The 12,503-nt window shown below is 39.0% G+C and overlaps 1 protein-coding gene and 1 long non-coding RNA gene across 4 annotated transcripts in view; one reads left to right on the top strand and one right to left on the bottom strand.

Annotated features, from left to right (window-relative positions):
• Dpyd (dihydropyrimidine dehydrogenase) overlaps window positions 1-4,633 on the top strand; it is an 870,816-nt gene extending 866,183 nt beyond the window's left edge. The window contains exon 23 of the mRNA NM_170778.3: window positions 3,196-4,633. Within this exon, the coding sequence (NP_740748.1) occupies window positions 3,196-3,366 (171 nt within the window). The 3' untranslated portion in view covers window positions 3,367-4,633. The remainder of the gene's footprint in view (window positions 1-3,195) is intronic.
• A 4,496-nt stretch (window positions 4,634-9,129) lies between these two features.
• Window positions 9,130-12,060, bottom strand: Gm32577. 3 transcript variants are annotated; one of them, XR_867581.2, is made up of 4 exons: window positions 11,911-12,060; window positions 11,583-11,680; window positions 10,590-10,752; window positions 9,130-10,495 (listed from the first exon to the last, which is right to left on the bottom strand). It is a non-coding gene; the product is annotated as a predicted gene, 32577 (long non-coding RNA). The 3 variants fall into 3 exon arrangements; XR_375990.4 differs by having other exon boundaries at window positions 9,130-10,752; XR_867580.2 differs by having other exon boundaries at window positions 9,130-10,752; window positions 11,896-11,920.
• Between the last annotated feature and the right edge of the window lie 443 nt (window positions 12,061-12,503).

Below are 12,503 nucleotides of genomic sequence, written 5' to 3' on the forward strand. Positions count from 1 at the left end.
CTCTGCCTAGCCTGAGAGCCTGCCACAAGACAGCAAAGGCAGATTAAAGGTGACGCTCCTCCAGGGTTGGCAGAACACATCCCACCCATTTCTCTGTGACTTTAGCTTATGGCTTCATCCACCAGCTTGTGTCCTGTTTGTAACAGTACTGGCACAGCTGAGGCCTCAACTTGGTGGGTTTTCCAAATGAATGGAAGAGAGGATGCAAATCAAAAGGATCGGAAACCTTTAAAATACATTTTTCATCAAGACCTGGTGTCCAAAGCTACAAACAATTGTTAGCATTGTAGAATACACTTATTTTTATTAAAAAACGTTCAAACCATAAGTAAGTATAAAATAAAATCTTCTAAAATGAACAGTGTAATTTTTAAATAAATAATAAAATGTCCCCTCTTAGGAATAGATCATTGACTCCGTTCAAACTAGTGGGCTATCCATGTTACACATGGAGAAATTTTACATAGTTTTCAGACAAGTGTTTTCTATATATTTTTTACATTTATTTAGTTTGTATGTTTGTGTATGTGTGGGGTACATAGCTTTCACTAGAATTGTGTAGGTTAGAGGGCAATGCCTTTCTCCTTCCACCATGTAAGATTCAGGGGTCAAACCCAGGTCATTATGTTTGAAGCAAAAGCTTTACTCCCTGGGCAGTCTTACCAATGCTATTTTTCTACTTTTGAAAGTCTTTCCCTTTGGTTGGGCAAGGAGGTACATACCTTTAGTCCCTGCCTTAGAGGCAGGGGCAGGAACATTTCTGTGAGTTCAAGGCCAGTGTGGTCTACTTCTTGATTTCTAGGCCATTTACTCATCCAGGACTACATAATGAGACCCTGTCTCAGATATATATATATATATATATATATATATATATATATATATATATATATATATATATATAGAGAGAGAGAGAGAGAGAGAGAGAGAGAGAGAGAGAGAGAGAATGAATGAATCATGGTCCTTCTTAATTTGAGATTACAGATGGACATCAACTTTTCATTTGATTATCACTGTTTCTAGCTCCCTCTGTCATTTGAAAATATTGATGATATCCCCTTTACTTTCATTTTTGTCCTTATTATGATTAGCTACTCAGAATTGAGCACAGACATCTTATCACTTAAGCTAACACCTTAAATCATAGAGCTGGTAGCTATTACCTTGACACTCTAGCTTTGGTGGCATGTCAATAACAAGAGTAAGGATAATGAGAGGACACACCTCCTAACTATGCATCAGAGAGACTCATTCATCCTTTGCCACCTCTGAATCAAAAGACTTTAAAAGTTGAAAGTGAACGTCATCGATGAAATGTACTTCATTTGTACTATTAAACTATAACATATCTGAGAATTGTTTAATTGTTCTCCATAACTTCACCATATTTCAATGTAGAGAAATGAGGAACCATAAAGGGGAAAGACATGGGTTTTACTTATTCAAATAGCAATCTGAAGTAGTTATAAGGCATAGGGAGAACTTAGGTAAACAAGCCTTACAGTCTGTCAGAACACTTGTTGAAGTCTGTCTCCTAAAATGTTACCTCCTTCTTACATTAAATGATTGCAACGGTTACCTTACATTGCCTCCTTAAGGAGATTTACAGTCACCAAGGAGACATACATCTGAGCATGTCGGTGGAAGATATCTCCAGACAGGTTTAATTAAGACTGGAACATGACTGAACTTCTGCAAGTGAGACAGCAGCGAGGCTGTACCCCAGGGAGGACCCCTTCCACTCATCCACTACCTCCTCCCATAGCTCCACTGTGCTTGCTGAAAGTTCAACCTGCCCCCAATGCCAGAGCATCTCCATTGCTTCCATGCCTACAATGGCCAAGTTGCCATGTGAACCTAAAACCTTCTCAATCCTCACTTCACATTTAGTATATTTATTCTTTTATTTTTTGTACAACTTCATAAAGAGAAAATTCATGAAAGAGAGAAGGAAGGCAAGGGAGTGGAAAGAGAAGAAAAAAGTGTGGGGGTGAGGATGAAGGGGAGGAGGGCGAAGGAGAGGGAGGGAAGGAGGGAGGAAGGGAAGGACTAAAGGAGATGGGGGGGAAGGATGGATGGAGAGAAGGAGAGAGGATGGAAGGAGGGAGAGAGGGAGGAAGAAAATTATAAAACTTGTCAAAATCCTGAGCAGAGTCGGGGCTGGAGGGCTGGTCCAATGTCTCACAGCTGCAAAGTGTCCGGGCCAGAATGGGACAAGGGCTCTCCTGCCTGTCCCTTCTACATTTTGTGCTATTGTGGTAAGATAATGCTTAAAAATCAAATCGTAATACTCAAAACTCAGAGCTGACTGTGGGGATGGGTTTTTTTTCTACTGTTCTCTATTTTATTATCACATGCATTATTTGAAGTACACTCACTGTCCTCCCTGGCATTATCCTTCTCCAGGATAAAGGGGTGCCTAAAGTGTGTTTGAGGGTGGTTCAATCGGTAAAGCACTTGTGTTGCGATCACAAGGACCTAAGTTCAATCCCCCATGCACTCACACATGTCTAGAAAACATGTAAAAAATGCCCAGCATAATGGCACAGACTTGAAATCACAAAGCCGAGGACTCTGAGACAAGATCCCCAGGACCCACTGGCCAGACAACCTAGCCTAATTGATTAGCTCCAGGCCAATGGGAGACCCTGTGTCAAAAAAGGCAGATGACATTCCTGAGAGTGGCACCTGAAGTTTTTCCTGTCTTCTACATTCACATACACAGGTCCTTCCACATACATGTGCACCTGCACACACATGAACATACACGTGGTATACACACACACACACACGCACACACACACACGACAGCATGAAGAAAAGAACAAGGAGTGTGAGGGAGTGTGTGGGTCTGTATGAAAGCATCCAATGTTGGCAGACGCTAGCTGCCCCAACCTGGTCAGATTGGTAAAATCTGAGTGCTCCACTGGTGGAGAGAACAGAAGTGCTGGATCTCAAAATGTTTCCTCACACGAGGAAGGAAAAGCCTCGAATGAGCTGTAAACACTGCCTTTCTCATTTAAGTGAGTTTCTTCTGCTTCCGTTTCTCCTGTCAGCTCAGCTGCTGCTGTCATTGCATCCGTGTGGTGTGTGATTTGGTACTCTCCATGACTGGAACGGAGATGCAGATGCTAAAATGGAGACATTCCTGACATTGGTGGACAGTGGCTCAACTCTCTTGGTTTCTATTTGCAGGCTATCCAGTTCGATCCAGAAACTCACCTGCCTACCGTTAGCGACACATGTACAGGCTGTACTCTCTGCCTCAGCGTCTGCCCTATTATGGACTGTATCAGGATGGTTTCCAGGGCAACACCTTATCAACCAAAGAGAGGCCTACCATTAGCCGTGAAGCCGGTGTGTTAAGGTGATTTGTAAGACAGCTGCTGTGAACTTTGATATTACCCATGTAGGCTGATCTTTAAGAACAATAACAATTGTAATCATTATGATCAGTTCTTTCCAAATTTTATAGCTGAACAATAACAATTGTAATCATTATGATCAGTTCTTTCCAAATTTTATAGCTATGCATATATAATTTCTAAATAAGTGTCTAAATTGGAAAACAATGTCTAATGCCAGTGACAAATTAATGGTCATAAAATGGAATAACTCTTCTCTGAGGTAGCTGGTGAGTAACTGCAGACCAGTTAATTGGATGTGCTCTGTCCGTTGTGTGCTGTGAAAAATTAACTTTTTCATGGCAATTAGCGTGACAATTTCTAAATTGCCCTATGCCGTACTCACTCTTTGATTTCTAATTGTAAACGAAATGAACTATTTTGGAACGGAGTGCACTTTCATATACAGGAAACCGTTTCCAAGGAAACGCTTTGTAATTAAAAATTACCTGTAATTTTAACACTGTTTCTAAGGACATGTAATTAGTTCCATTAAGAACAATTGAAGAAAGTCAAGGCATTATTTACTATGACAAGGGGGAAGAAAACCTGGAAGAGGGTTTCTAGAGTTTTCTAAAGTCCCCCTTTGCTGAAGTAACTCACTCTTCGGTGCTGGACACGGAAAGGGAGATTATTTCCTGACTAAAATGCTGTTGACCACCTGAAACAGGTGTCAGACTGACCAGGGATGGAGTCCTGGCCATTTTTATTTGAATACCAAAGCGGTGTTCCTAATGAAATAAGATATCGAGGTGAATGTCTGGTGAATGGCCCACTTTCACTGAGCACAGACAGCTAGATCTGCTTCTTTTAGTCACCTTCATTATGAGAGCAATTAATGTTCAAACAAGGGCTAGATTACACAGCGCTGAGCCATAGGCTTCAAGATTCAACAACAAAGTGTGTCATATCTGAACCTGCTACATAATAAACCTAACTAACTTTACTTTGATACTCATGTGAATTCAAAATTAATGAAAGAGAAATGTGTATCTTTGGATATTGATCAGTGTTTTTCCCCATATCTTTATTTTTATAATCAGTAAATAGCATCACATAAATTCATTTATTCCTTCTTTATGGCACATTTTAAAATGAATCTATAGAAAGTAAGTGAGAAATGACAACCTGTGGAATATTTCTATGATAAATGCAAGATATCTACAAGTGCATTTTAAAAAATGTGTATGATTTAAAAATCACAAATAAAATTTTATGATCTATTTTCAGTGTCGTCTCCTGTTTTATTTTTCCAAATGTACCCTTCTGTCGGCTATTTACATTTTGATATGAGGCAGTTTGGGGTTGGTTCTACAGAAAATTCCATCTAAATACTGGACATGTGTTAGTTGAAATCTAATGAAGAAAGTGATGGTATCATTCTCAAGTGCTTCCCTTCCCTGTCTTCTTACCTGCATCCTCTACTGAATGCAACAAGATGCAGGCCCATGGAGAATGGCCTTCCGGAAGATGCCGACTGCCTCATGGGAAGCATGTGTCTCTTGGTATTACTCTTTACATAGTTGTACAGCACCCAGAACGTAGAGAATGGTGTTCCTTACTTACACTCTTGTCACAATACAAGCCTCTTCACTTTGGGAGTTGGAAGTCCCAAGTTAAGAGATCCAGCTATCTGGAAAAACAAATAGATGATAGATAGATAGACACATGGACAGATAGATAGATAGATAGATAGATAGATAGATAGATAGATAGATAGATAGATGATAGATAGATAGATGATAGATAGTAAAGCTACAAGGAGACCATGCTATATGACTGGTGAAGCTGAATGTTGGAGAGGAAATGCACACATATGTGTGTAGCTGGGCATAGACATCAAATGTCAACTTAAGATGTCCCTAAGAGCTGCCTAGCTTATTTATTGATACAGAGACTCTCCGGGGGGCGGGGAGGGGAGTCCTGGAACCTGGCTCTCACTAATTAAACTAGGTTTGATTTGGCAGTGAGCTCCAGGGATCCTCCTATCCCCACCTCCCGAGTGCTGGCATTGCAAGCACTCATGAGCATGCCCAGCTTCTTACATGGCTTCTGTGGGTGAAACTAAGGTCATCGTATTTTTCTTGTCAAACATTTCACTGATGGAGCTATCTTTCCAGCTCCCCAAGACCCTTTTTCCTGTGAGAGTTGATCAACTCTCGAGAAATATGATAACCCTCCAGAAAGACACCCCGTGCATATATACTGGAGTTCTCAAGATACTGCCTTCTAGGACGTTTTTCTGCTAGTACAGATCAATCCATGGCCTCTGAGATCTCTCCTGAGACAAAAAGCACACAGGGGTGTTTTAGCTCATTCCTATTCTGTTTTGGGGAACTATGAGTGGCCAAGGCATGGAGTTATTCTTTAGCAACCTATGACTGAACAATGATATCATTCCTTGTATGTATTTCTTTCTGGTATGTTCCATCACTAATGTGCACTGAGAAGCCTTTCTTGTCCATGCTGCCTGAGGAAAACATAATTTAGTTTTACATTCTTGGCTTGCAATGAGACTTACAGTAGAATAAAGAGGAAAAAATTCTCATTTTCTGTCTAACAACAAAAACACTATACAGTGTCCCTAAAATGCATCTTCATAGCTCTTTTAAGTGGGGTCAAAGAACCAGCTCAGAGAATCTGATTAGTATTTCCCAACTAGTGTCTCAGAAAGTTTATAATGTCCCACATGTGTAGTAGCTAATTTTATATGTCAACTTGGCTGAATAACAGGTCTCCCATATTTGGTCAATCTTTTATATTTAGGTTTATAATTAAATTGATGGACACTGAGTAAAGCAAATTGACTTCCAGAGCATGAGTGGGCACTACCCATGTGCCAGAGGCCTTAGTAGGACAAGGGCCCACCTTCAGTGGGGAGTTCTCCAACTAAAAGTATTCATGCTTCATTCTAATTCCTCATCAGGCTTAGCCTGGACTTGAACTGTAACCTTTTCACAGTCTCTAGCCTTGGCCTCACAGTATCAGTTGAACTCTGTAAGTCATCATGGTTGTGTAAGCCAACTTCTTAAACTTTTTAGTTCAATCCCATTGCTTCCTTGGCTCTGATGGTTGCCAATGAATGCGATTGGCACAACTCATCTGAATGCTATAGTGATTAAGTTTGGCTGCTGTCAATTTTTTTTCACCAAAATAGATGAAGACATATATTCTCACCCACACCAAGTAACTCACTCTAAGTGACCCACCTAATTGAGTGTGTTTATAAGTGCCCCAGCTTACTACCTTTATTCCTCCTCTTGCTCACCTAGCTCTTCATTCACTCTGCAAATACCCAAGAGTTACAGAGTATGAAGAACTTGATTAGAGATAAGGATGTGAACTCATAAGATGGCTGTCTCCTGACTTACTAATTTGGGCTGATTTGACAAACTACGATAAACTGAGTAGCTCACAACAAACAAAAAATTTATTCTCACTATTCTGGAGAACAAGAAAAGTATAAAATCAATGTGTCAACATATTTAACAGCTGGCCAGAACCAACCAGCCTTCTGGTTTGTAAATGTCACGTTTCATTGTGGCTTCACATGGTAAAGGGATGAATAAGCTCTGTGGATCTTCTTATTAGAGCATTAATCTTGCATATGAGTGCTTCATCCTCACAACATAATCACCTCTGCAAAATGTGATATCCTAAAGCTATCACCTTAGAGATTATAATTTCATCTAGTGTGTGCCTGTGTGTGTGTGTGTGTGTGTGTGTGTGTGTGTGTGTGTGTGTGTGTGTGTGTGTTTGAGTTTCTATATTTTGGATACACTACTCACTTTTCTTTGGCTTTAGTTAGCCAGTGAATAGTCTGAGAAATATCATATGGTAATGTTATCTGAAAGGCACTGCCCTTAGGAATGAGCTGGCTACATGGCAGGCTCTTGTTCACTTTTATCCCCTGAAGTTAATCCAATTAACTTGGAAGCTATTATAGACTCACTATTATCTACCCAGATCTAAAACATTTTCCTATTTCTCACATATGCACACAATTCCACAAATAGCCTGCCAAGTGAAACTTGGACTTGATCCTTAATGACTCTGGGATGTCCTTGTAGTCTATAGCTTTCCCTTTTGTTTATTAATACGGCCACTCTTCTGGGATAATGCACATTCTCTTAGATGTTAAAAATTACAAATGATATCTTTAAGTTGAGTTGTCTCATTGGAAACCTGAGTGTGATCTACAGCCAGCAATTATTAATCTTCATGGTACCTCCCCTTGTGACCATATTTACTACTTTAACATGCAATATAAACTACTGTGTTATAAAGGAGACTAGGTCATTTTATCACTGGCTAGGAGTCAATGGCACCGAGTCATTCAGATTTAAGGATCCGCACAATTATTTACCTGCTGATTTTATATACTACTTTTCCCTATGGTGTGCTCTGCTCCTACTAAAAGGCTTCTGCATCATCCTGCCTTCCTGCCAGCCTGGCCTTTTTATTCTGCTTTCACTGATAAACTCATAGTTATAGATTGCAGGTAGTTTTCAAAGATTTGCACTAATCAACAATTAGTAGGTCAAGATTTCTTAAATTACCAATATCTTTCCTGTAAGAGGCTCTATTAAACATGTGGTTATCGTGTCTATTAGTTATACTGGTTTATTTATCTTTCCTGGCTTTTTTGAGATGTATCTTCTTGGAACTCAGGCATGTGGTCTAAGATACATCACCGAATAGACACAATAACATGAGTATCAAAATCTAAGACTACAAAAAAATATCTCTAAATTTTCCTTAAAATATAAAAATTCAAGTGAAAGATAAAAAACTTTTTGCTTTTGTGTACAATTTTAAAAAACATTTTTAGAGAAGTAAGAGAGAGAATATTCAAGTATTTAGAAAAAGAGTTCAGAAAGCTGATCATGAATATATTTATACTGTACCTTTTGGTTTGCAATGTTTAGAAACTACACCTTGCAAGCTTTGTATGTATTATGTTTCATGGTACTTTTGTTGAGATGTTAATTAGCTTGTGACAAAGGCTGTGACAAAATGCCTAACATGAATGGCATAAAGGGATGAAGGACTTACTTTTGCTTTTGGTATCAAAGATTTTACTTCATGGCTCTTTGTACCCATCAATGTTGGGCCTCTGATGGCATAAGGATGTCATGGTAAAAGGAGATGGTATGTCTGTTTGTCTGTTTACATTTCACATTGTGACTGCTAGGAGAGAGAAAGGGAGAGAGAGAGAACGCGCGCACAAATCCAATATCTCTCTTTTTATTTTATTTTTAAATATTTTTTATTATTACGTATTTTCCTCAATTACATTTAGAATGCTATCCCAAAAGTGCCCCATTCCCTCCCCCCCACCCACTTCCCTACCCACCCATTCCCATTTTTTGGCCCTGGCGTTCCCCTGTACTGGGGCATATAAAGTTTGCGTGTCCAATGGGCCTCTCTTTCCAGTGATGGCTGACTAGGCCATCTTTTGATACATATGCAGCTAGAGTCAAGAGCTCCAGGATACTGGTTAGTTCATAATGTTGTTGCACCTACAAGGTTGCAGATCTCTTTAGCTCCTTGGATTCTTTCTCTAGCTTTTCTTCCTCCCACTAGGCCCCATATCTCAGTCTCTGCCTCCTATCAATAGATTACATAGTTGGTAACCAAGTTATTAGGTCAAATGCCTTGAAGGACACTTAAGAACCAAACCATGATGACCAATATATGAGGTTGATTAAAAATATGAATGATAGTTTATTTTTGTTTGTGATTAGAAACACAAATGATTAATTACATTACAATCCAGAGTCTGCCCAACAAACATGCCCAATGAAAATGTCTTCTCTTGTATCATAAAGCTTAGGTAACTTTTCAAATAAGACCTATGTTTGTTAAAGACAAGAATGTAGTAATTTAGGTTCATCTCTGGTAAAAATAGTAATATAGTAGTAAAACAACCTTCTTAACCAAAACACCAGTAGTGAGCTATCAATGATAAAGATTAAAAAAAAAAAACATTTAAATGTTACAAAGCATTTTGGCATCTCCACTTCACCAAACTTTAAACTTAATTCATGCAGTATTTATTGACCATGGATATTGAAATCAATCTCCAAAGTAAATATGTCTCAAGCCAACTCTGTTCTTTAGTTTTCAGTTTCTCTCATTCTTGCACATGTAACATCATTTCTCTCATAGTTAGATATAGTTGTCAACTTGAGAAACCTTGGAAGAGGAAACCTCAATTGAGGAATTACTTCCATTATATCAGCCAATAGGCATGGCAATTGGGCATTTTCTTTTTGCCAGTTGATATGGGAGGGCCCAGCCCACTGTGGGCAGTACCATTCCTTAGCAGGTACACCTGGGCTGTATGAGAAAATATCTAATCAAGCCAGTAAGGAGCACTCCTCTTTGGTCTCAGCTTTAATTCCTGCCTTCAGGTTTCTACCCTGAGCTCCTGTTCAGACTGCTCTCACGAATTAAATATAACCTGTAAACTGAAATAAACTCTTCAAGTTGTGTTGGGTCAGCGATTTGTCAATGCAATGGGACACAGATTACAACAGTTTCTAGGGTTCACAATCACATTGGCAGAAAACTCTGCCTTCTTGTGCCTCCATATCTTTTCATTTCCTCTACTACTTGGAGGTCAGAATACTTTGATTTCAAGGGACAAAAATCCCACCTCAAACTGGTTTAGGTAAAGGGGAAAAGGGAAAAGCTAAGAGCTCTGAGGTAGAGTTCACTGAATTTTTTACTAAATCACAACTTTCTACTGTCCTGTATGATAACAGCTAGAACAGTACTATCCTTGTTAGTTTTTTATCATCAACTTGATACAACCTAGAGACACCAAGGAAGAGGAAAGTTCACTTGAATTACCTCCATCAAATTTGCCCACAACTGTGTCTATGAAAAATTGTCTTAATGATTGATGTGTGAGGGCCTGGCCTACAGTGGGTAGAACTGTTCTTAGGCAAGTGATGTTGGGCTATCTCAAAGCTAGACAGGAAATAGCCAAAGAAAGAGCCAGGTAGAGCATTCCTCCATGTATTCTCCTCCATGCCCCTACCTTCAGATCCTTGCCTTGACTTCCCTCAGTAAAGGATGGTGACCTGGAAGGATAAGATGAACTAAATCCTTTCTTGTCTAAGTTGCTTTTAGTCATGATCTTTATCACAGTAACAGAAAGAAAACTAGGATGATTACCTTCTTCAAAACTATCTTAATTTCCAGAAACTAATACGTCGATGCATTGCAAAGGGCAACTGAATACACAGACTGAGCTCAAGTTGCTGCTCAGTGGAGCTCAATAACCAGGTATGTTGTCCTCGATCATCTAGATGGGCTGAGTGTCATCACTGGAGTCCTCCTAAGTGAAAAGAGAACATCAGAAGGGGTGAGAAGGGGTAGACTCAGATGTGAGGTTGGGCTGGGAAATGGAATGAGTTCCTCCATAAAGACTGCATAGCTTTGAACTGAGAACATCCAAGAAATGAATTTTTCTCCTGGGACCTCTCGAGAGGAACATCATCCTGCCATAGCTTGAGCTTCTTTCAGCAAGATCCATGTCAGGCTATGCCCTCTAGATGTGTGATATTGTTTTCATATTGCTTTATGTCACTCAGTCTGAGAAATTTTGCTATAGCAGCAACAGAAAATTCAAACATCCTACTAGGTATAAGTGCCCTCCTGTAATGGTTTGATTCTGCAGTGTCCTGCAAATGTGCTAAAGGCTTCAGTTTTGAAGGTCATTTGCTCATGGGACCTTTGGCTTCATTGGGGCATTTTCACGTTGAAAGAGATAATTTGATGCCATTATTGGGACAGATGGAGACTTAGAAAGTGGCAAATATTTGGAGGAGGTGGGTTACTTGGGAAATGCCTTTTGAAGGCATATTTTGTCGCTGTCCTCTCTGTGTCTCATGTCTCCCTGGTCTCTGGAGTCTTCTTTGACATGACCCAATACCATGATGCTCTGCCTCACCTTAGGTTCAAAGCAATGGAGCCAAATGACCGTGGCCTAAAGCTATGAGCCAAAATTAACATCCCTGATTTTTTTATGGCTTGTCTCAGTTATTTGTCACAGCAATAATTAAAAAAAAATGCACCTTCTGGAGGCATGCCACAAACAAATTTGGCATGATTTATGATAGATGGACCAAAAAATATTAATTACAATCTATACCCCTTCATTCTTACCTGATTCCCTTCATTCTTTTGCTGATCCCTGTTGACTCTGCTTTGAAATAAGTGCCCGTGTTTACTTCTGTTCTCACTGTCCTATCTCAGGTCTTTATCTGGGAAGTAAAGAGATTATTTTTAAGCTCCTTTTTGTTTCTGTATTTTATGAAACTGTTATGAAACATGATCTTAGAATTATACAGTAGCATCCATGTGCTTACAATAAATAGAAGAGTATCACAGACATAAGAGAAAACAAAATCAGAAAAGTAAAGTCAAACAGTAGCCTCTAAGATGTACTCTCTTGGTAGCTCTTTTTGAATGTGCATACCTTATAGATGCTTACCAAATGGTGTTCTACATTGTTGACCTGCTTCTTTTTAGTCAATAGCATCCTTGGAAGATTTGTTTGGATCCATGAATATGACATTTGTTGGGACAGTTTCAATAATATGCAATACCGTATTTCATGAATATGGCATAATTTTGTGTTTTTCTTACTGCGGAAAGAAATGTGGGTTACTGTGATTTTTCTATTATAAGTAATTGTGTCATAAGTATTCATGCATGCATCTTTTGGCATTTAGATATATACATTTATTGAATAAATAGCTGTCAGTAAAATTAATAAGTAATAGGAATTTGACATATTCTGCTTTGTCTGTACTTCTCTGGTCATCATATGATTTCAGAATCTAAATCTTGATTTAGACGCAACTCTACTGGTGAGCATACAAATCTGAAAGTAAAAACAACATAAAACAAACAAACAAAAAAACCTGAAGCAGATAGAAATTTAATTCTAAATTTGACTGGTCCCTAGCCAGATTATGTAATTGAGCTGCTAGTAAAACTTAGCATGTAACTTTCATGCTGAGACAAGAAATGAAGTTCTCTTAATGGTTATGAATTGTAAGATGTTTATTTATTTAGCAAAGG

The sequence above is a fragment of the Mus musculus genome, chromosome 3 (assembly GCF_000001635.26).
Source record: "Mus musculus strain C57BL/6J chromosome 3, GRCm38.p6 C57BL/6J".
Taxonomy (NCBI): domain Eukaryota; kingdom Metazoa; phylum Chordata; class Mammalia; order Rodentia; family Muridae; genus Mus; species Mus musculus.